Here is a 23,460-nt window from a genome sequence, read left to right on the forward strand (position 1 = left end):
ATGGTATAGCTGGGTCTTCACTTTATGCTTCACAGGCTGAAATCAAGGTGTTGGACAGACCAGCCTCTTACCAGTGGGCTCTGGGGAAGAAACAAGCCCGAGCTCCTTTAAGGTGTTGGCAGAATTCAGTGCCTTGTGGTTGTAGGACTGAGGTCACTGTTTCCTTGCTGGTTGTTGGCCGGGATTCTCTGCGAATGCCTAGGGCCCTTCTCCAGGCCTTGCACAAGGTCTTCTTCATCTTCAAAAGAATAAAGGTGCATGGAATCCTTCTCACATTTCAGACTTCTGAATTTTGCCAACAGCCAGAGAAAACTCTCTGCTTCTAAAGGAACACATCTGATTGGATCAGGTCCATTAAGATAATCTTCCTCTGTAGGTCAACTGTGTTTTGTAAAAGAACACAATCACCAGAGTGCTATCTTACCACAGTCACAGGTCCTGGGGATTAGATCCTGGAACCAGTGGGAAGAAGAGGCATTTTTAGAATGCTCCCTAGTACAGTAGCACAGTTCACTAATCACAGAATGAAAAAGAGATAACCTGGGTTCTCTTTGGAGCTCATAAAATATAATGTTCTGAATATATATTGCTGTATAACAAATTGATGCAAATTTAGGGGCTTAAAATACCAATTGTTATATTTTGCTCATGATCTGTGGGTCAGGAATTTATGCTGGAAGTTGCTGGGCAATTATGTTCTATGTAAAGTTGATTGCAGTCACTTATTGGTGTTTAGCCGGCAGTGAGGCTGGCCTGGAGGTTACCAGAAGGCTTCCTGCACATGTCTGAAGCAGAGATGGCCAGAAGGCTGGCCTCAGCTGGGCAGTTCTTCCTTTCCAAGGACTCTCTGTGTAGTCCTACAGTAGAGTGGCCAGATTGCTTAGAAGGGATCTCAGAGGTACAAGAGGAAGTTTTCTAAGAGGTAGGAGGCGAAAGCTACCAGTCTCTTCAGGTCTGCACCTATAAACTGTGTGAATCACTTCTGCCTTATTACATTGGCCAAAGCCATGGTAGGGTCTTTCCAGATTCAAGGGGAGAGTACATAGACCTCGTGTTTTTATGCGAAGAATATCAAAGAATTTGTGGCCACCTGATACATAGAGTAGGTTTTCCATTTGTTCATTTTTCCAGTGTAAAACATTAAATATTTTGCAAGCACTTTATTTTTTGAAAACAATTTTATTGTGTATATTTGAGGTTTACAACATGCTGTTAGGAGATACATATAGACAGAAAAATGGTTACTATAGTGAAGCAGATTAACATGGCTATCATTTCACCTCATTACTTTTTTGTTACAAGAGCAGCTAAAATCTATTTAACAGCAATCCCCAATACTGTATTAATTCTGTAAATTTTTTCATCCTACTTATCTGCTATTTTGTATCCTTTGACCTACATTTCTGCATTTCCTCTACCCACCACAAGCACAGTAACCACTGTTTCCATTCTCTATTTCTCTATCTCTGTGTATTTGAGCTCTTTTTCCTTCTGCATTTGAGTGAAATCATGTAATATTTTTATTTCTGTGTCTGGATTATTTTCCTTAGAATAATGTTGTGTAGATCTATCTATGTTGTAACAAACAGTAGGATATCATTCTTTTGAAGCTGAAAAATATTATTGTGTGTGTATGTGTGTGTGTGTGTGTGTGTGTGTGTGTATATATTATATATATATATATGCATATAGTCAGCTTTCTATATCTGTGGGTTCCACAACCATGAATTCAACAAACTATGGATAAAAAAAATTAAAAAAAATAACAACGCAATAATACAAATAATACAATTTTTTATTTTTTTATTTTTAAAAATTTTAACATTTATTTTAGATACAGGAGATACATGTACAGATTTGTTACATGGGAATAGTGTGTAATGCTAAGGTTTAAAGTACAGATCTCATGACCCAGGTAGTAAGCATAGTACCCAAGAGATAGTTTTGAACCCACTCCTCCTTTCCTTCCACCCTCTAATAGTCCCCAGAGTCTGTTTTTTCCATATTTATGTCCATGTGTGCTCCATGTTTAGCTCCCGATTATTATTGAGAAGATGCAGTGTTTGGTTTTCTGTTCTGGTATTAATTTGCTTAGCATCATGGCTTCCAGTTCCATCCATGTTGCTGCAAAGGACATGGTTTCATTCTTTTTAGGGCTGTATAGTATTCCATGGTGTATATGTATCACATTTTCTTTTTTTTTTTTTCATATAATACAATTTTTAAGAATACAGCATTATAATAATTTCATGGTATTTACATTGCATTAGGTAATATAGGTAATCTATAAGAGATTTAAAGTCTTCAGGAAGATGTATGTAGGTTGTATGCAAATACTATGTTATAAAAGAGACTGGGACATCACCAGACTTTAGTATCTTGGGGGAGTTGAGGAAACAGTTCCCAATAGATTCTGAGAAACAACTGCATACCACATTTTCTTTATACATTTATTTGTTGATAGATATTTGGATTCTTTCCATGTCTTGACTATTGTAAATAATACTGCAGTTAATATGGGAGTGCAGATATCTTTATCTGTGCTGATTTCATCTCCTTTGGAAATACACCCAGTAGAGGGATTTCTGTGTTGTATGGTAGTTCTATTTTTAATTTCTTTAGGAACCTCTATACTATTTTCCATAATGGCTGTACCAATCTACATTCCCACCAACAGTATACAAAGGTTTCCTTTTCTTCACAAGCTCACCAACATTTGCTATCTCTTGTCTTTTTTCTAATAGCCATCCTTATGGGAGCAAGGTGATATTGTATAGTGGTTTTAATTTGCACTTCTCTGATGATTAATGATGTTGAGTACCTTTCCATATCCTGTTAGCCATTTTTTATGTCTTCTTTGGAGAAATGTCTGTTCAGGTCCTTTTTTTAAATTGGATTATTTGTTTTTCTGCTATTGAATTGTAAGAGTTCTTTATAAATTTTGAATATTAATCTCTTATCAAATACGTGGTTTGCAAATACTTTTTCCCAGTCTGTAGGTTGCTTTTTCAGTTTAATATTTCCTTTGGTTTGAAGAAGCTTTTTAGTTTACTATGGTCTCATTTTTGTCTGTTTTTGTAGCCTGAGCTTTTGGTATGATGTAAAAAAAAAAAAAAAAATCATTGCTAAGGCCACTGTTGAGGAGCTTTCTACCTATGTTCTCTTCTAGGAATTTTTCAGGTTTCAGGTCTTCCACTGAGGACTTTTATCCATTTTGAATTTATTTTTGCGTATGGTGTAAGATAAGGCTTCAATTTTGTTATTCTGCATGTGGAAATCTAGTCCTCTCATCACCATGTATTGAAGAGACCATCCTTTTCCCATAGTATCCTCTTGGTGCCCTTGTTGAAAATTAGTTCACTATTTATGATTGGATTTATTTCTGGGCTCTCTGTTCTGTTGAATTGGTCTATGTTTCTGTTTTTGATGCCAGTTCTATATTGTTTTGATTACTATAATTTTGTAGTATAATTTTAAATCAGGAAGCATGATGCCTCCTACTTTGTTCTTCTTTCTCAGTATTGCTTTGGCTATGTGGGTTTTGTTTTTGGTATTTTTTTTTTTGGATTGCTTTTTCTATTTCTGTGAAGATTGACATTGACATTTTTATAGGGATTATGCTAAATATTATACTGCTTTGAATAATATGACTATATTGATAATATTGATTTTCCCCATCCATGAACACAGAGTATCTTTTCATTTATTTGTGTCTTCTTTAATTCCTTTCTTTAATGTTTTATAGTTTTCAGTGTACAAATCTTTAACTTCCTTGACAAATTTATTCCTAAGTATTTTTTTGTAAATGAGATTCTTTTTAAAATTTCTTTTCAACTAAGTTATTTGTGTGTAGAAATGCTGCTTATTTTTGTATCTTAATTTTGTATGATTTAACTTAATTCATTTATTAGTTCTAATAGTTTTTTTCTGTGGGGAGGATCTTTGGGGTTTTCTGCATATAGAATGATGACACTTGCAAATAGATTTTATTTTCTTCCTTTGTGATTTGGTTGCTTTTTAATTTCTTTTTATTGTCTGGTTGCTCTTGCTAGTATTTCCAGTACTGTATTGAATAGAAGTGGTAAGAGTGGACATTCTTGCCTTGAACCAAATGTTAGTGGAAAAGCTTTCAGTTGTTTCCTGTTCATTATGATGTTAGCTGTGGGTTTTTCATAAATGACCTTTATTATATTGATAAACTTTTATTCTATAGCTAAACTTACGAGTTTTGACAAGAAAAGATTTTTAACTTTGTCAAATAATTTTTTCTGCACCAATGGAGGTGATCTTATGATTTTAATCTTTTATTCTGTTAATGTGACATACGACATTTATTGATTTGTATATGTTAAACCAGCCTTGTGCTCCTGGGATAAATTCCACTAGGTCATGATGAATAATCTTTTAAGTGTGTTGTTAAATTCAGCTTGCTGATGTTTTATTGAGGATTTTTGCATCAATGTTCATTAGAGACATTGGCCTGTAGTTTTCTTTTTTGCAGTGTCTTTGTCTGGCTTAGGTATCAAGGTAATATTAGTCTCATAATGTGTTTGGAAGTATTCCCTCTATCTCTGTTTTTCTGGAAGAGTTTAAGAAGTATTGGTAACAATTATTATTGAATATTTGATAGAATTCAGCCATGAATCCATCTGGTCCTGGACTTTTCCTTGTTAGAAGGTTTTAAATTACTACTTCACTTTAATCTCTTTGTTAATGGTCTGTTCAGGTTTTCTTTTTCTTCCTGATTCAACCTTCATAGGTTGTATTTTCCAGGAATTTATCCATTTCCTCTATGTCATCCAATATGTTGGCATATAATTGTTCATAATGGTCCCTTATGATCCTTTTTATTTCTGAGACATCTGTTATAATATCTCCACTTTCATTTCTGATTTTATTTGAGTTTCCTTTTTTTTTTTTAATTCTAGCTAGGGGTTTGTTGAGTTTGTTTAGTTTTTCAATGAACCAACTCTTGGTTTTATTGATTGTTTTCCATGATTTTTGTGTTATTTATTTTATTTATTTCTGTCTGAGCATCATTATTTTCTTCCTTCTGCTAACTTAAGGCTTAGTTTGCTCTTCTTTTTCTAACTCCTTAATTTATTCAAGATCTTTCTTCTTGTTTATTATTTATTGCTGTAAACTTCCCTCTGATAACTTCTTTTGATGTATCCCATAGGTTTTCACATGTCATGTTTCTACTGTTATTTGTCTCAAGATATTTTTCAATTTCCCTTTTGATTTCTTCTTTGACTCATTGGTTGTTGAGGAGCATTCTGTCTTATTTCCACATACCTGTGAATGTTCCAAGATTTCTCTTGTTACTGATTTCTAGTTTCATACCATTGTGGTTGGAAATAATACTAGATATAATTTTAATATTATTGAATTTGCTAAAACTTGTTTTGTGGCCTAACATATGATCTATCTTGGAGAATGTACTATGTACTCTAGAAATGAATGTGTAGTCTTCTGATGTTGAATGAAATCTTTTATACATGTCTGTTAGGTTCATTTGGTCTAAAGTGCAATTCATGTCCAGTATGTTTTGGTTATTTTTCTGTCTGCTTAATCTATTTGTTGTTGACAGCAGGGTATTGAAGTCCTCTACTGTTATTATATAGATATTTATTTATTCCTTCAGATTCATCAGTATTTGCTTTATACATTTAAGTGCTCCAATGTTGGGTGCATATATATTTATATTTGTTATGTCCTCTTGATGAGCTGATGCTTTTATTGTTATACAATGACCAATTTTGTCTCTTCAAAGAAATTTTGACCTGAAGTCTATTTTGTCTAATGTAAACATAGCAAACCCTGTTCTCTTTTAACTACTATTTGCAAGAAATATCTTCTTACAACCTTCACTTTCAGTTGTGTGTCCTTTAAGCTAAAATGGATCTCTTATAGATAGCCTATAGTTGAATCTTTTCTTTTGTAAGTCTGCTCAGCACTTTATGTCTTCTGATTGGATACTTACAGTCAATGTTATTATTGATAGGGAAGGATTTACTCCTGCTATTTGTTAATTGTTTTCTGGTGGTTTAGTAGATCTTTTTTTTCTTTCTTTCCTGCTTACATTTGTAGTTTGGTGATTTTCTGTAGTACTAATCTTTAGTTTCTTTTGTGTATCTCTGTAGTGGTTTTCTTTTTTTTTTTTTGGCTTTGTTGTTGCTGTGAGGCTTACATAAAATATTTTATAATTATAATAGACCATTTTAAGCTGATAAAACTTAAATTTGGTTGCATATAAATACTCTAGACCTTTACCCTCCTCTCAACTACTTACATTTTTGTTGCCACAATTTATATCTTTTATACTGTGCATTCCTTAAGAACTTACCATGGTTACAGTCATTTTGGTTCATTTTTGTGCATTACTTAAGAACTTACTGTGGCTACAGTAATTTTTTGTCATTTTAACTTTTATACTAGAGGTTTGATAGATTTATACATCACCATTACAGTAATGGGATAGTATGAATTTAATTATGAATTTACCTCTACCAGTGAGTTTTATGCTTTCATATATTTTCTTGGTAGTAATTATCATCCTTTTACTTTCAGTTGAATCACTCCCCATTTTACTTTTTTTAAAAGATGGGGATCTTACTTGTTGACCTGGCTGAAGTGCAGTGGCATGATCATAGCTCATAACAGCCTCAAACTCCTGGGTTCAACTGGTACTCCTACCTCAGCCTCTCAAGTTGGTAGGATGACAGGAACTTATCACCATGCTTGGCTAATCATTTTTATTATTATTACTTTTAAAATTTTTGTAGAGATGGGGTCTCACTATATTGACCAGGCTGGTCTTAAGTTCTTGGCCTCAAGTGATCCTCCCCTCTCAGCCTCCACAGTCTTCAGGGATTATTGGTTATTTTACACTATACCTGGCTGTAAATATTTTTTGTTAGGTTGATGTAGTGGCAATGAAATTTCTCAGCTTTTCTTTTTCTGGAAAATACTTTATTTCCTCTTTATTTCTTTGCTAGGTATAATATTCTTGATTGAAAGATTTTATTTTTTCTTTCAGCACCTCAACTATATCATCATATTGTTTTCTGGCCTTTTAAAATTATTTGTATGGTGTCTTTGATATTTTGATTATAACGTGCCTTGCGGAGGACTTCTTTGGGTTGGACCTGTTTGGGAACTTATAAACTTCATGAATGTGGGTTTTCATATCTCTTCCAAGACTTGAGAAATGTTTCAAAATTATATTGTTAAATAAGCTCTCTATGCCTTTCTTCATCTCTTATCCCTCTTATACTATCATCATGTAAGTACTTGTTTGCTTACTGGTATCCCACAGTCCCACACACTTTATTCACTCTTTTTAATTTATTCAATTGTTTAATTTTCCCTTTACTGGGTTATTTTAAAAGACTTCTCTTCAAGTTCAGAATTTCTTTCTTTTATTTGATGTGGTCAGCTATTGAAACTCTCAGTTGTGTTTTTCAATTCATTCATTGAATTATTCAGCTTTAAGATTTCTCTTTGGTTCTTTTTATGATATCTATTTGTTGAATTTCTCTCAGATCATGAAGTTTTATTAAATTTATTGAATTAGCTGTCAATATGCCCTTATATCTCAATGAGTTTTGGTTTTTAAGATCATTGTCTTGAATTCCTTTTTAGGCAATTCACAATTACTATTTTGGAGGATTCATTATTGGATAATTATTTTTTCTTTTGGTGGTGTCATGTCTCCTTGTTTTTTCATGTTCCTTGTGTCCCTGTGTTTATATCTGTGCATTTAGTGGACACTCACCAGTTACAGTTTTCTGGAGCAGCTCTCATATAAAAAGACATTCCCCTGCAGGTGGGTCCTATGGCATTGGCTGGGTAGGGTGCATTGATTTTGGTTCTGGGTGGGTGCACTGGTGTAGCCTTCATGCAACTTCTTCAGTTGTAATCAATGTCAGCAATTTCTGTGAGTACCTTAATAGCCTAGTCTACAAGACTTTGTGGCAGCGGTGCTGGCAAGGTAGATTGTTAAGGTTGTTGGCAACAAGGGCTTCAGGGATCCTGTTCTCATTTTCCCCACAGTGCAAAGACTTAGCTGAATGGAATTCCTTTTGGAGTTCGGTACAATATAGGTAACAGGCAGTCATAGTGGCACTGTGTTCCAGGGCACAGGTGCTTAGAGTGGCAGTAGAACTGGGGTCCTAGGAATAGAGTCTTGTTGAATACTGTGGCCCATGTGACATGGGTGCAGGTTTGCTTTCTTAGCTCTCCCACCAAGCATAGCATTGTGATTCCAAGGCACTTCAGTAGCTCAGGCCCAGGTGGCAGGGATGTCACTGTGACTCTGATCCTGGATGTCAGGACACAGCACTGGTATGGCTCCAGGAAGGAAGGGGTGTTCCAGCGTCTCAGGCTCTAGGGAGCAGGATACAATTGCAATTTGGGTTGTATAGCCAACAGGGCATAAAGACAACTCAGGCATCAGGAAAGAGGGTACTGCTTAGCGGTGACTCTGGACCCTAGAATGGTGGGATGTAGCAGTTACCCAAATCCTGTGAGGCTGGGTACTATAAAAGCAAGAACTGAGAATAGCCAGGCATGGCTATGACTTGGGCTCTAGGTTCAAATAGCAGTGCAGTGTTGGTTTTACTATGCATTGGAGGCAGGGCACCTCAGGAATGCATGCTCCAGAGGGCTGGTCCAGATCCAGGGAAGTGGGGTGCTGCAGCAGTTTGACGTAGTGGACAAGGTGATACAGATCAGCCAAGGCGGTGCTTCCCTGGGGGTAAGGTGCCATGTGGACTCAAGCATGAGGGTTGTGGCTGCTCCCTGGGCCAAAGCTCCAATTACCTGAGACTAGTTGGTTCAGGTGCTAAGTGTGCAAGGCTGCTTTGCCAGCTTGGGCATGGCTTTTCGGCTGGGCTAGAGCACCTGATCTCCAAGGGACAGACCACCACCAGGGCTTAGACACTGGGGTCATGGCTGTTCCCATGTGTCACAGCTTCAGTTTCCTGGGGCCGAGGTACCAGTTGATTCAGACATCCAGAAAGTGAGGCTTCTCTCCTGACTTGGGTGTAGCTTCTCTCCTGGGCCAGAGTACCTGGTTGTGGAGGGGCAGGGTGCCAAATCGCAGCTGTTCCCTGGGCAAAGCTTCATTTCCCTGTGGCTGGGGCAGCAGGCTGGTTTAGGCACCAAGGGGAAACAGCTGACTCACCTTCCCAGACATAGCTTCTCTGTTGGGACAGACTCTCTCTTCCTCAGGGGGTAGGGCACTTGGGTGCCAGGGTCACAGCTGCTCCACTGAACCTAGGCTGTGACCCTGGCATCAGAACCCATGCAGTGCCCTAGGCTCAGGTGCCAGGAGCACAGCAAAGCAGCAAATGAAATGGGGGAGATGGAGTGACTCCCAGGCAGCTTGTTCCCTGTGGGTAAGGAACTGCAGCAGCTTAGTTGGGGAATGGTTCACTACTGTTTGTTGATGATAGTGCAATGATGTCAGTGCCTCAGGATGGAGAAGGGCAGTGGCTACTGGCCACTGGAGAAAAACACACTCCAGCAGGAGCTCTGGTTTCAAAATGGCACAATGCAGTAGCAGGTTGACTAAAAGGGTCGGGGGTGGGATACAACATGGGCTTCTTTTCTGGAGTGGTACAGCTGTGCGAACTCCAGGCAGTTCCCTAAACCGGGCTCAGGGCCCGTGAAGATGTTTACCTGCAGGGAGAAGACTCACCTGGTTCTGAGCTAATCCTGACTGGGGAGAGGAGGTAGCAGGGACAAGACGTTTTCTTTCCTTCTCTATATAGTCATCCTGCTTTTCTGTGCCTCGCAGGGTTTTCACCACCCGCTGCTGTACTTCAGTGCTCTCCATTAGTCACTGTGGTCAAAATGTAGTTGTTTGTTCATTGTTTTGGTCCTTTATTGTGTCGGGCAATGAGTGTTAGCCACCTCTAGTCAGTCATCTTGCTGACCACAAGCCTATGATACATTTTAGTACAAAGAAGAGTACACTCTTCAGGGATGTCCTGAGGAAATATTTTGTGATGCAAGATTGTCCTTTATTTTTATTTTATTTTTTTAATTGCATTTTAGGTTTTGGGGTACATGTGAAGAACATGCAAGATTGTTGCATAGGTACATACATGGCAGTGTCATGTGCTGCCTTCCTCCCCATCACCTATATCTGGCATTTCTCCCCATGTTATCCCTCCCCAACTCCAATCCAGTGAATCAAGATTGTTGTTTAGTGGATTTATCTTAAGGTTTCAGCCCCTTGCTACATGTTTCTGTCTAGGTGCGTATTTTGTTGTTGTGTGTTGCCATTGTTTTTGTTATTGTTTTTTTGGTCTTCTTGAAAGCTGGTTTAAATGGGGGCAAATGTCCCATAAAATACTATTATTCTGTTATTTGGAGAAGTGTATAGATAGTGTGGGTACCAAATAAGGGAAGGGAGGGGAGTATTCCATTTATGATATAATCCCCAATGTGCATTCTTAGGACTGAGAAACTACCACAGGAAGTATCCACTGGACCCACTGTGACATGGACCTGAGCTAAAATTCCATTCCTCACCTGACATCCGTAAACTCTTACTCTGACTGGTAGACCACAGTGATATTTTGTATCTCCTGGAATTAATGTCAGTTAATTCTAGGACTGAGGAACTACCACAGGTATCCACTGGACCCACTGTGAGATGGACCTGAGCTAAAGCTCCATTCCTCACCTGACATCCTTAAACTCTTATTCTGACTGGCAAACCACAGTGATATTTTGCATCTCCCGGAATTAGAGCCAGTGTGCAAAAGTCTTTGGAAAGCATTATTATTTCCTTTTCTCACTCAATGAACAGTCACCCAGGTAACACATTGTAGGTCTCTTTGGAGAAGGCTAGGAGGAAGATTAACACCATACATTTTGGGAAGTGTGCAAGCTCCTTCCTCAAGGAAAAGATTCTGGTTCTGGGCTTTCAGGTACTACTTGTGTGACCACAAGCAAGTTACTTAATGTCTCTGGACTCTGTTTCTCATCTGCCACATGGACCAGGCCTTGCCTAAGTGTTATTTAGCTTTGAGGTTCTGGAATTGTCACTATAAACTCATAGGCAGCTCCCCCCAGGAGAAGTTGCTACTTTGATAGTCTCTGACTACTGACTTTTGTGTGCATGCATGTGGGGAGTGGGGGGCAGGGGGTACAATGTGGGCAACAAAGACTTATTCTGAATGTGTATTAAATTGTCCTATAAATAAGAGGTACAAGCCCACATGTGAAGTCAAGCTAGCTCAGGGCATTTTGCTGTCAATCACAAGTGCTTACAAGTATCTTTCTAACTGTGGCAGTGAAGCTTTTAGCTGAGAATATCTTTGGATTTTTTTTTTCTATTTATGGGCAGGAAAAAAGGTAATGAGGTCTGAAATGATGGCAACCGAGGGTGTACAATCTAGGTGAGGGGCAGGGAGATGTGTGGCAGTGGCTGAGCTTCACTCCAAGTGCTGTCCTGGGTTTAAGACAACACTAGTAGGAATCTCTCCATTTTCATCTGTGCTTGTCATTCTGCGTTTGTAGCAAGTAGGGCAATTGACTCACTTGGCTGACGCAAGGCAAGAAAATAAGCATCTCCAGTTCCTTTCTGTTGTTTTTGGTTTATTCTTTTTTTTTTTTTCCCCTGTGGCTCGGAAGTAGCTTCCTGTTTGGAATAGAATCTGTAAGCTCAGGGGATTTAGTCAAAAATAGACATAAGTCTTAATAATTTCTATGGATAGCTCTTTTTAATCCTCTGTCAGAACCATCACCAAATTCTCCTCCCTACCTCCACCCTCCACGTCCTGTCAGCAAACTCATGCATGGATGAGTTTCAGTCCCAGTCCCATTTGAAATTTCAACATACAAATTTGGGGGAGAGGGTACACAAACTTTCAGACCTTAGCCTGTCTTATAAATACAATCTCTTGTGGACTAGAGGTATTGAAAATATATTCTGTCATTCAAAATTTTCTTTTCATGTGACAAGTCACTAGTGACCATCAGGAAGTTATTTCTCTTCTCTGAGCCTCAGTTTTTTTCATATCGTTAAAATAAAATTAATTATACTCTCTCAACCCAGCCTGGGACACAGATATATTGTGAGAATCAAAATTAGAGAACAAACCAAAGAGCTTTAGAAAGTTTGAAAGTGATATAAAAATGTCATGTTTTGCTGCCTTATTAGCATCACTCTGATTGTTTCAAAGGACAGTCTTTTCAGTAAATGTTTTACTGAAGTTTTACATACATATAGAAAGTGGAAACAACATAAATGTACTGTAAGATGATTCTTCACAAAGTGAATTCACACATATAACCACCACCCGATCAAAAACCAAGGTATTCTTTTCTGAGCCTTATCAACCTTCTCCCCAAGGGAATTATTTTTTTTCACTGCTTTATCCAGTGTAGGTCAGTTTTGCTTTATATATGAAATGAACTCTTTGTGTCTGGCTTCTTTCATCTTTTCATCTTTCTATGAGATATTCCTCCATTTTCTTTTGTTTTGTATAGTTGTGGCTCATTCATCCTCAAAAATATTTCATTGTATGTGTAGAATTCTCTTCTACTGCTGACGGTCATCCGTCTAATTTGGCATTATTCCAAGCAGTACTACAATATTATACTATTATAATAGTATAATATTGTGGACTTCTATATGCCTTTTTGTTGGGTACATATTAGGTGTGGAATTGTTAGAACATACTGTATACTGTATTCATAGGTTCAGCTTACTGGATACTTTAATACATACTTCCAGTTTTCTAAATTTGTTGAAGGAAGCTTTGTTCCTAGCAGTAGCCTAGGAGAGTTTCTATTGTTCCACAACCTTGATGACTTAGCACTTACCTTCTTTTTAATTTTATATTCTAATTTTATTTTACCATCCTGCTGAGTAGTATATCATTGCAATTTTAATTTGCATTTTTTCTGATAGTAAATGAAGTGGAGATTCATTACATATCGGCCTTTCAAATATTCTTTTTGATGGAGTGCCTGTCCTTATCATTCACCTATTTTCTCTTTTGGTTATCTGAATATTTCTCATTGATTTGTAGTTGTTTATGTATTATCTTAGTCTGTTCAGGCTGCTATAATGAAATGCCAAAGACTGGCTAGCACATAAGTAACATAAATTTATTTCTCACAGCTCTGAATGTTGGGAAGTCTGAGATCAAGGCACTGGTAGATTTGGTGTCTGGTAAAGGCTGTTGGGTTCACCTTCTACCTGTGTCTTCACATGTTGGAAGAGACAAGGAGTCTCTTATGTCTCATTTATGAGAACACTAATTCCATTCATGAGAGCTCCACTTTCATGACCTAATTAGCTCCCAAAGGCACCACCTTCTAATATCATCACCTTGGAAATTGAAATTTCAACATACAAATTTGAGGAAGAAGATACACAAACTTTCAGACCTTAGCATGTCTTGTAAATACAATCTCTTGTGGGCTAAAAGTATTACAAATATATTCTGTCATTGAAAGACGTCTTTTCAGTCTATGGTATCTTTTGATGAATTTGTTTTAATATTTGTACAGTCCTATAAATGAATTATCTTCTTTTATGGTGAAGACTTCTAAGAAATCTTTGCCTACTGTCATCAGGATGCTCCCCTACATCTTCTCCTAAAAGTTGTTTTGTTGCTGTTGTTGTTTTACGTTTTTCATTTAGATCCGCAAACCATCTAAGTGTCAAGATTTATTTTGTTTAATATGGATATTCAACTGATCCAGCAGCATTTGTTGAATTCTTTCCCTCTCTGAGTTTTTAAATTATAATTACTGATTTCAGAGGGATCATTCACTATGTGAGCTCAAGAGAAACATAGTTTGTTTGTATGAGAGACAGTATGTACCTACTATATGTTAGAAACTTTATGCACATCATCTTATCTGAGCCTCAGAACAGCCTTGCCAGGATTGTATTATTATTTCCATTCTGTAGTTGAGAAAACTGAAGCTTAGAAAGGACAAGCCATTAACTCAAGGTTAAATAATGAGTAGCAGAGCTATGACTCAATTTCTTTCTTTTTCTTTTTTTTTGGATTCCAAAACTCATGTTGGCTCTTTCTTTTTCAAGTATCATGGTGACAACATTCATTAGAACTGCAGAGACTGAATAACCAGTGAGTTGAAGAAACTAGGCTGTAATCAACTGGGCTGTTTTAGTAACCAAGAGGAATAATTTTACTAGAGACATTTATAAGGCCCAGTTATTCCTTGCAATCATGGTTAGTAATGGCCAGTCATTACTTCTTTTCGCTGGAAGTCTCTCCGGAGCTTTGCACGTTCCATTCTAGCTCTTAAGACAAAGTGTAAAGTAGATATTACCTTCCCCATTTGACAGATAAGAATCCTGAAGGTCAAAGAGGTCAGGCAACTTATTTAAGGTCGAATTGCAAGACCAAATATCCAAGGTCAAATAGTGGTAGAGCAGGGCACAGCACTTATTTTACTTACTCCCTCACCTATGATCACCCTTACTCACTGCCAAGATCGTAGATCTAGATGACCATTATTGTACTTCAGGCCCATTAGACCCTGTTCATCCCTGTCTTACTTCATAGCTTTTTGGTTGGAGGCTGTTATTATCCAGCCTGACTACTGCCTGGGAAGAATAAACCATTCTCGTAGCCTTCCACCAGGGAGTGCCCTGCTGTTTTTAGCCTTTCTGTCACTCTTGAGAGGCTCCAGGCGCCTTCCTTCACCTGTCTTCAGCACATCCATGCCCCAGAGCAAAATGTTGAATTTGAATATGCAGCTGATGTTGCCTGTCGCCTTCCAGACACAGAACTGTCTAATTGCAAAAATTGTTTCATGATCCTCCCCAATTAAGCTCCTGACAACCTAATTTTAAAGACCCTTTTGGATTTTTTACATTGATGCTCTTCTCCTTCGTCCTTCTTCCCTCTACCTCTGCCATCTCCAATCAGGCCTATTACCTTCACTGCACAACTGAAAATTAGAAAATGGTTTCAGCGTGACAAGGGACCATAACGTTTTCTTTTGGTCTTTCTTCCTTATTATTATGAGCTACTCAATGAGGCTGTGACACCACGTGAAGAACTGAGAGAAGGAAAAACAGGTTATTAAAGCAATGTCAGAAACTCAAACAGCGTAATGATTAAAAGCTAAATATTTATCTGGGAAAAATAGTGAACAGAGTGGGTCTGATGGCCAGTTATAATTCATACTAGCACATCCATAGCATTTCTGAGGCTCCTTTCAGTGGAACCTTAAGCATTCTGACACCATTTACTTGATGTATTCGTCTCTTATAAATGCCACTTCTTTACACACACACACACAGTCGTACACAGCACAACTAAAGAACAGTTGTGCTGTCACACAACTAGAGATGTGCTACATCATCAGAATTCTAAAAAAAAAAAAAAAACTGTCTTCTCAGTTTAGTCTGTGGAATACGCATTTTGTAGAGTCACAGAATTACTCAGACACCCATTACAATGTCGAATAAATGCCAAGGAAAAAGCAAAGGGCATAAATAAAAGAATAATACAGAACTCCAATTTCATTTTTTTTTCATTTCCTCGGCAATTTTAAATACACACTCCTGGTAGGCAAATGGGAGTTATGGATTATAGCTTGCTATTTTAGCCTAGATCTGTTTTTCTCCCTCTCTCCTTGGCACTCAATTTGTATGATCTCCCCTAAAATGCCACTGGCCCCACACTGTATTCCCATATTAGGCAAAACCTCCAATTAAAATCAGCAGGGAGTTTGCTTGATTTAGGAACCCCAGCCTGGGCTCCCCAGCCAGGGGGTTCTGAAAGGGAGATGTGTACTTTTGAAAGCACTGATGGGAAGCCCTGGGTGGCGGAGACTGTCCTCGAAATGACGAGCGACTCCACACTGTGTCACCAGGAGACCTGTCAGGTCGCCAGAAAATCCTGCCTGAGGCAAAGACAGAGTCTGCAGGGGGGAGCTGAGGTGTTTCCATGGTCCAGAGCCTCTTTCTCCTCTAGTCGGGGGTTTAGAGGGGAGGAAATACAGAGCATGGGCATTGAGGGAGTATTGGATTTGGACCCAGGAACCCTGAGCTTTACTCTGCTACACCCATGCTGTGTGACCAAGGTGAGGCACAGTCTCTCTGTGGCCTTCAATGCCCTCATTGGTGGGATAAAAATCACAAGGGACTCCTATCTCGTGGGGCTGATGTGAGGATAAAGTGGTAACTCCCATGATATAGAAAACACTTAAGAAACAGTGATTTTTTTGACCTCAGCAACCGTCTCTGTGTTGAGGCCTAAACATGAGGAAGATGAACATTTCCAAGGTTTCTTCTTGAAGGTTCCCTGCTTCTAATGGTCCAAACTGCTTCATTTGGAGCCAGCTTGGGTACCTGTCAGTCAGGCTCCAGGGTTTTCCAGTTTAGAAATGAAAGTGCAGCTTCCTTCTCTCTCCTCCTTCCTCCTTCCCTCCTTCCCTCCTTCCTCTTAGCCCCCTATCAGAATGAACTGAAATCCCATCCAACAGAAAGATGCTGATTTGGATGTATTGCATCTCAGCTTTGGCTGCAGATGGAAGATGCTTTGGGTCCTTAGGGACAGAGAATAGCACTTTAAAACCTGCTCCTCCCTGCCTCACACTGACTGGCTTTCAGCAGGGCTGTGTCAGCCTTTGTGAGACCCTCCCCTCTGGAGCAGCCTATTAAGCTGCTTCTCTGTTGCCAGGGTTGAGGCAGGCTGTCACCAACTAGCCTGGGAAATGGTATTTATAGATTGCAGTCCCTCCTATCCCTGATCCCCAGCATCTCCCTATGCACTTGTCTGGAGCCCCAATTATCTGTGAGTGGAGGAGAGGGACCCTGGCAGGTCCAGAGGAAGCAAGGAATGTGATAATAGGCCCTTGACAAGCTCAAACTTTCCATATTTTTCCATTATTTCCATTTATTTCTCTTCTTGTCTCTTGCTTTCTTCTTATTGCTCACCTCATCATTACAATTTTACATTATGGTACCTAAAAGAAGGTGCACTGATGCCAGAGGTAGGAAGTTTGGTATTTGAATGTGGAGTATACCTTTGTGATCTCAGACAAGTTCTCTCATTTCTCAAGGACTCCTTTTTCTTTGTCTGTAACACGGAGGTGGTTTCATGTGCTGTTCAGAGAGACAGTATGAAGAGCCTCCAGCACGATGCTGGTGTACAGTGAGTACTCCATAGTTGTAAGTCACTGATGCTTTTGGCTGGTTTAGGGCGCTGCCTACAATTGAACCTTGTAGAGTTTATGACTATCCATGACAACTAGTCAGAGAACTGGCTGGCGATGGAGAAGGCGTAGACTGATTTGATTGAGGCTTCTTCCTCATTATTGCAATTTGCTTGTATTCAAAAGAAACACACACACAAAATGAGCTTTCTTTTGGTTCTAATCTCAGAATGAAATATTGAAAAGCAAAAGAAAGTTCGTTGACCTCGGGGATCAGGACTCACTGGAAACAATTGCTTTCCCTCTCTGCCCCCACCGTCCCCGTAATTGGCCTCTCTAGAAAAGGAGGAGAATGAACAACTAGCCCGCCCTCAAATGGCCCATCCAGTGTCCACCTTCCCCAAATCTGTGCATTAACATAGACGATGCCTTGGCTGCATCTCTTTGTTTCTGTCTTACCCACTCTAATTTCATTCCATCTCATCCTCCCTGCCCAGTATCTCCTCCATAGCCTCCGCCTGCTCATTTGCTCCATATTTCTCCATCTCCAACACCAAGTCCTTTTTTCCACTTATCACCCTTCCCCACTCTCCACCTTTCCTCTCTGTCTTCTTTCCTCTTTCCCTCGGCCTCGTGCTCCCTGCTCCCCGTGAACACCACCTGCTTTCCAAGTCCTCTTGCTGTATCATTAATGCCTTCTTTGATACAGCCCACAACCTCATGATTATTCTGAGGTCAGGAGATGCAGGTGCCATGCAGCTCGCAAATGTGTCTCAGAGGCCCTCTGTCCCCAATCCCTCCTGCCCGACAGGGCTGGAATCCTAATTTGCCACTAGCCCCGTTGCTTATTGCAGTATCACCAGGAACTTTCATCTTTTTATTTCCCTCACCGAGGATTCTGAGAGTTCAGCCACAATGAAGCATTGATTCAAGGAGTGGGGGCTGTGGTTCTTACAAAGGGTCCCAATGATGAGACACGAGAAAGGGGGCGCTCTACGGGGTTATAGAATGCCTTGCAGATGGGAACAGAGGAGCTCTAAATGGGGTACTGTCCTGTCACTTGGAGAGGGAGTGACAGGGGCAAGTGTGGGCCATGTGAAAGAGGCATTTTGAAATGACGCTCTCGTCAGATGGAACCACGCAATCAGGGCCGTGTGGAGGGCCCCTGCAGCTCACAGAAATATCAGATGACTCATACCCAATATTCAGTCAATGTTCTGGTTTGGGAGGTGGGAGCCACATAGCTCATCATTATTCCAGCTCCGTTTCCTGAAGGCTGGGCCTGCTGCTGTTCTCCAGGCTGTAATAGGATTGGTCTCACGAAGCAGAAACTGGAGAGGCCTGGAGCTGTGTGGGTGGATGGGATGGAAAACAAATACTGCAGTCCTACGGGGAGAGGGAGAAGTTTGTTTTTCTTTTTTTAAATGAAAAAATAACTAACGAGAAACATATGAATATTCTTTACGCATTCATTCAGCGAACTAGATTCACTCAGCAAGCGGTTTATAGAGCCAGGCTCTGGGATAGGTGCTGGGAGAAGGAGGGATCTCCCCTCTCAAGCCTAAGAGCCTGGAGGGGAAACTGACAGGGAAACGAGGGGTTTCAATACAATGTTTTGGATGATGTGAGGGAGGTTTTTATCGCCAAGGCTGGGTGGTTCTGTGGATTTAAAAAGGAGAGGGTTTCAAGGAGCCCACTAATTATTCCGCCATTTTCTTCCAGCCGATAAGCAACTCATTGAAAGCAAAGCATGCTGGGAAGCCATTTCAACAGTATCTATTTTCAAATGGCTATAACAAAATGGTTTTCCTCAAACTCCAGAGCGATAGTGAAATCCCTGAGAGTGCCTCAATACCTTCAAAGGAAGAGCTTATTCTCTGGGATAAGAGTACTTTTTATTATTACCTTTTTCATAATTGCTCTGTGCCAGGCTCTTTTAAGCCCTTTAAATATATTATCTCACTGAATCCTCTCACCAGCTGCATAGGATGGGCTTTAATATCCTCATTTTAGATAATGGATACTGTGGCTTAAAGAGATGAAGTGACTTGATCCTGGTTATAGAATGCAGCTTTGAACTCAGCTCTTTTGGGCCAATACCTATGCTTTTCAACATTGGGCTTTACTGCCTAATTAGGCTCTTGGAGTTTGTGATCTGGGGATTGTGCCTCATCAGTGGAAGTGACAGAATAATAGATGGATTGTTAACACTTCCTACTACAGAGAGTACGATGCAAATTAGCTTCTGTTTCTAGCTTTATAAAATGGAGATCAGGAACCACTGAGAGCATCATCATCGTCACCACAGCACATAACAGCCTTAAGAAGGGTGCTCTTGACTCTCACTTGACAGACAATGCAAAAAGCCACAGCTATGAGCCAGGAGACTACTCTCTGACTGTTCGACTTTGAGTCCATCAGGTCACCTCTGAGATTCATTGCCATGTCTATAAAATATTGCTGAGGGTCCCTTTGCAGGAATAAGAAAAGCTAACTTTTATTGAGCACTTAATAACTACCAAGTTTGGGGCTAAGCCTTCACATAAAAATTTATATAATCTTCACATAGCTCTGTGTGGTAGGCATGATTAGGAAGTTGAAGAAAACTGCCCAGTATTACCTTAGCTTGCAGATGGAGGAGCCAGGAGATTTTCAGCTATCTCTGACAGACCTCAAGTCCCAGGGTATTTTTAGGGTGTTGCTGTGAGGCTCCAGTGAGAAAATGGGAGTGAATATACCCTGTGCAGGGTAAAAAGTGCTAGACACACGTAAGGGATTATTGGTAGCATAGAAGACAGCCAAGAGGTGACTTGCACAGAAAAAAGGAAAGATGAGAGGCCTCTAAGCTGACTGCCTTGCATATTTGTTCCTCCTCTGATGCTGCTTCTCATCTGATGGAGTATCTGTCTTCGTTAGAATGTTTCACTGGCTGAAATCTGGAGAGATGTTGGTATCATTTATAGTGTTGGGGGCCTGGGGAGGGAGCCCAGAGGTTGCAACAGAAATTCAACTGAATGGAGAGTTTGGAGTTCTGAAAAAATGCAGGGAAGTAACCCATCTCTAACATGTTCTAAAAAGAGGATAATGTAAGAGGATTATATAAGATCATCAACAGGGAAGCACTACATGATTTCTAGAGTATGATAAAATATAATTTGTTTTCGTTGAAGTTGTTAGATGTTATACACCCTCATGGGAGGAGTCTGTGTTTTAAGTTAAATGAGATAACCTCTAGGTCCTTTTTATTGCTGATTGTTTACAACATGTTGTCATCCAGAAGGAGTATTTGAGTCTAGACATTTTCATTTCCTGAATCATGCTTTTTTTGGGAATAATGTATAATGGAATTACAGAGCTGGAAGGACCCCAAGGAACAGGTACACCAACCCCTTCACTTTGCAGATGAGGACATTGAGCATTAGAAAGGTAAAATACAATATCATGCAGCTGGTTTGTGGCATTCCGAAGAGCTACAGTGTAGTTCTTACCTTTATATTTGATGCCCTTCCTGTAAATGTCACTGCTCCATCCGGTCCTTTCATCCTTTGGGCAGCTCCGGTTTGCATTATTAGTTGGATAACTGTAAAACTCACAGACCCACCTGTGGTGGTTAACCTTCTCCATTTTTCCTCTATCTATCTCCCAGGACAATTCAGCAGTGGCTTGCAAGGGTCCAGTCGCTGCTCTACTGTAATGAGAACGGGTTTTGGGGAACCTTCCTGGAGAGCCAGCGGAGCTGCGTGTGCCACGGCAGCACCACGCTGTGCCAGCGCCCCATCCCCTGCGTGATCGGCGGGAACAACAGCTGCGCCATGTGCAGCCTGGCCAACATCTCCCTCTGCGGCTCCTGCAACAAGGGCTACAAGCTGTACCGAGGCCGCTGCGAACCACAGAACGTGGACTCGGAGCGGAGCGAGCAGTTCATCAGCTTTGAGACCGACCTGGACTTCCAGGACCTGGAGCTGAAGTACCTGCTGCAGAAGATGGACTCGCGCCTCTACGTCCACACCACCTTCATCAGCAACGAGATCCGCCTCGACACCTTCTTTGACCCTCGGTGGCGCAAGCGCATGTCCCTCACTCTCAAGAGCAACAAGAACCGCATGGACTTCATCCACATGGTGATCGGCATGTCCATGCGCATCTGCCAGATGCGCAACAGCAGCCTGGACCCCATGTTCTTTGTCTATGTCAACCCCTTCAGCGGCAGCCATTCGGAGGGCTGGAACATGCCCTTCGGGGAATTTGGCTACCCGCGCTGGGAGAAGATCCGTCTCCAAAACAGCCAGTGCTACAACTGGACTCTCTTGCTGGGCAATCGGTGGAAAACGTTTTTCGAGACGGTCCACATTTACCTACGTAGTCGGACTCGGCTACCTACCCTGCTGCGAAATGAGACCGGCCAGGGCCCCGTGGACCTGTCCGATCCCTCCAAGAGGCAGTTCTACATCAAGATCTCGGATGTGCAGGTGTTCGGGTACAGCCTAAGGTTCAACGCGGACCTCCTGCGTAGCGCGGTGCAGCAGGTCAACCAGTCCTACACACAGGGCGGCCAGTTCTATTCCTCTTCGTCAGTGATGCTCCTCTTGCTGGATATTCGGGACCGAATTAATCGCCTGGCCCCTCCTGTGGCCCCGGGGAAGCCCCAGCTGGACTTGTTCTCCTGTATGCTGAAACACCGCCTGAAACTGACCAACAGCGAGATCATCAGGGTGAACCACGCCTTGGACCTGTACAACACGGAGATCCTCAAACAGTCGGACCAGATGACAGCCAAACTCTGCTAACCCGGGACTCCTTGCCATGGACTTTCCCTGTTGTGCAAACGCAACAGAACAAAATGAAGCAAAACAGAACGAAACAAACCCACAAAAATTTGTAAAATGTAATTAATATTCAAAGAAAAGGAGGAAAAATCTTCATTATTTGTTGGAAACGAAAATGTTCTAGCAACTGTATAAAACCGTTGGGCATGTTTGTTATTTCTATACTCTGTCATGAAGAAGGGTCTCAGCCTTTTATGGAGCTTTGAGAGAGTTGCTTCTTAGGCCTCAGGTGCTGTATGGAGGGGGGAGAAGGGAGAAAGCATATGCAATGAATTGTAACGATCTCTGCTGTGCAGGTGCTAAGATAGATTAAACACTAAAGAGAAAGAGAGATATATGTAATGTACAACTGACACTGCCATTTTTCCTTTTTGGAGGAAATGGACATAGATAAAGAAGATATTTCTTCGGTTAAGATTTCTTTCCTCTTTATGCTTAATTCCTTGTGTGTGTGTGCTTTTCTCTTCTTTTTGACTCTCTTCCTCACACAGGGGTGGAGATACAAGGACAATGCTATCATCTTTCTTACCCATGTGGCTTCTTTCATTCTGATTACACTAAAACTAATAGAAGCTGGCTAGTAGGTGGGATTAGGAGGGCGTACATTCACATAGTCACAGGACACTAAGTAATTTTGGATATCAGCTCATCGAACTCCTTAGTTTGAGAAATAGGCTCAGAGAGGGATGGCATGCCCATGATGAAACCAGAGTTACTACCTGAATGAGAACTTGAACCTCCTTTCTGACTCCCCTGGCAATACACCTTTTTCCAAATTACACTGGCCACTTTTGTATTTTCTCCTTCAAAATAGTTGCCAAGGGATGAAGAATGTTTTCAGTCTGAGGTTGTTTGGAGAGAGAGTGAGTGAGTGAATTTGAAAAAACTTCTCCCCCCACTCTCCAAAACAAATTCTTAAATTTCCCAGAAATTCTTTCATATTAAAGGTAAAAAGTTTTAAAGAAAATCAGAAACCAAAAACCAGGGTAAATTTAGTATTGCATTGATTTGCTAGATAGATTTCCCCAAGAAGTCTCTCTCTCTCTCCCCCATATATATATGTGTGTATGTGTGTGTATATGTATACATATGTGTGTACATATACACACACAGACCCCTATCTCCTTGGACAATACATATGCATATCTACCACCTACGCCCACTCTCCTTCCCACACACAAAAAGATAAACACTGCCACTTCCTTGACATGTGTGAAAGGGTGAGAGGCCTTATGAGCCTCTTGGGGGTTAAATCAGTATGACAGACTAAGAAAGACAGCTCATTTGAAAGCAGTATGTAAAGGATTACTTCTTAGTCTCCATAAACTCTGAGTTCATCTTTTTGCTAAGATGGTACTTGCAAGAGGTGCTTCCTGAGCATCTGGATCCTTATTTCTGCATTGGCAGAGAAATGCAGAATCACAAAATTTTAGGGTTGAAAGAGAAAATAGAACTACTGTGGTCTCAG

At 40.4% G+C, this 23,460-nt stretch overlaps 1 protein-coding gene across 2 annotated transcripts in view; it reads left to right on the top strand.

Annotated features, from left to right (window-relative positions):
- BRINP1 (BMP/retinoic acid inducible neural specific 1) overlaps positions 1–22,407 on the top strand; it is a 201,788-nt gene extending 179,381 nt beyond the window's left edge. For both annotated transcript variants that reach the window (XM_012458252.2, XM_064378504.1), the window contains exon 8: positions 20,813–22,407. In XM_012458252.2, coding sequence (XP_012313675.1) covers positions 20,813–21,953 — 1,141 coding nt within the window. In that variant the 3' untranslated portion in view covers positions 21,954–22,407. The remainder of the gene's footprint in view (positions 1–20,812) is intronic.
- The last annotated feature ends 1,053 nt before the right edge of the window (positions 22,408–23,460 follow it).

This window comes from Aotus nancymaae, unplaced genomic scaffold (genome assembly GCF_030222135.1).
Source record: "Aotus nancymaae isolate 86718 unplaced genomic scaffold, 86718_ANA_hifiasm-v0.15.2.pri h1tg000003l, whole genome shotgun sequence".
Lineage (NCBI taxonomy): Eukaryota > Metazoa > Chordata > Mammalia > Primates > Aotidae > Aotus > Aotus nancymaae.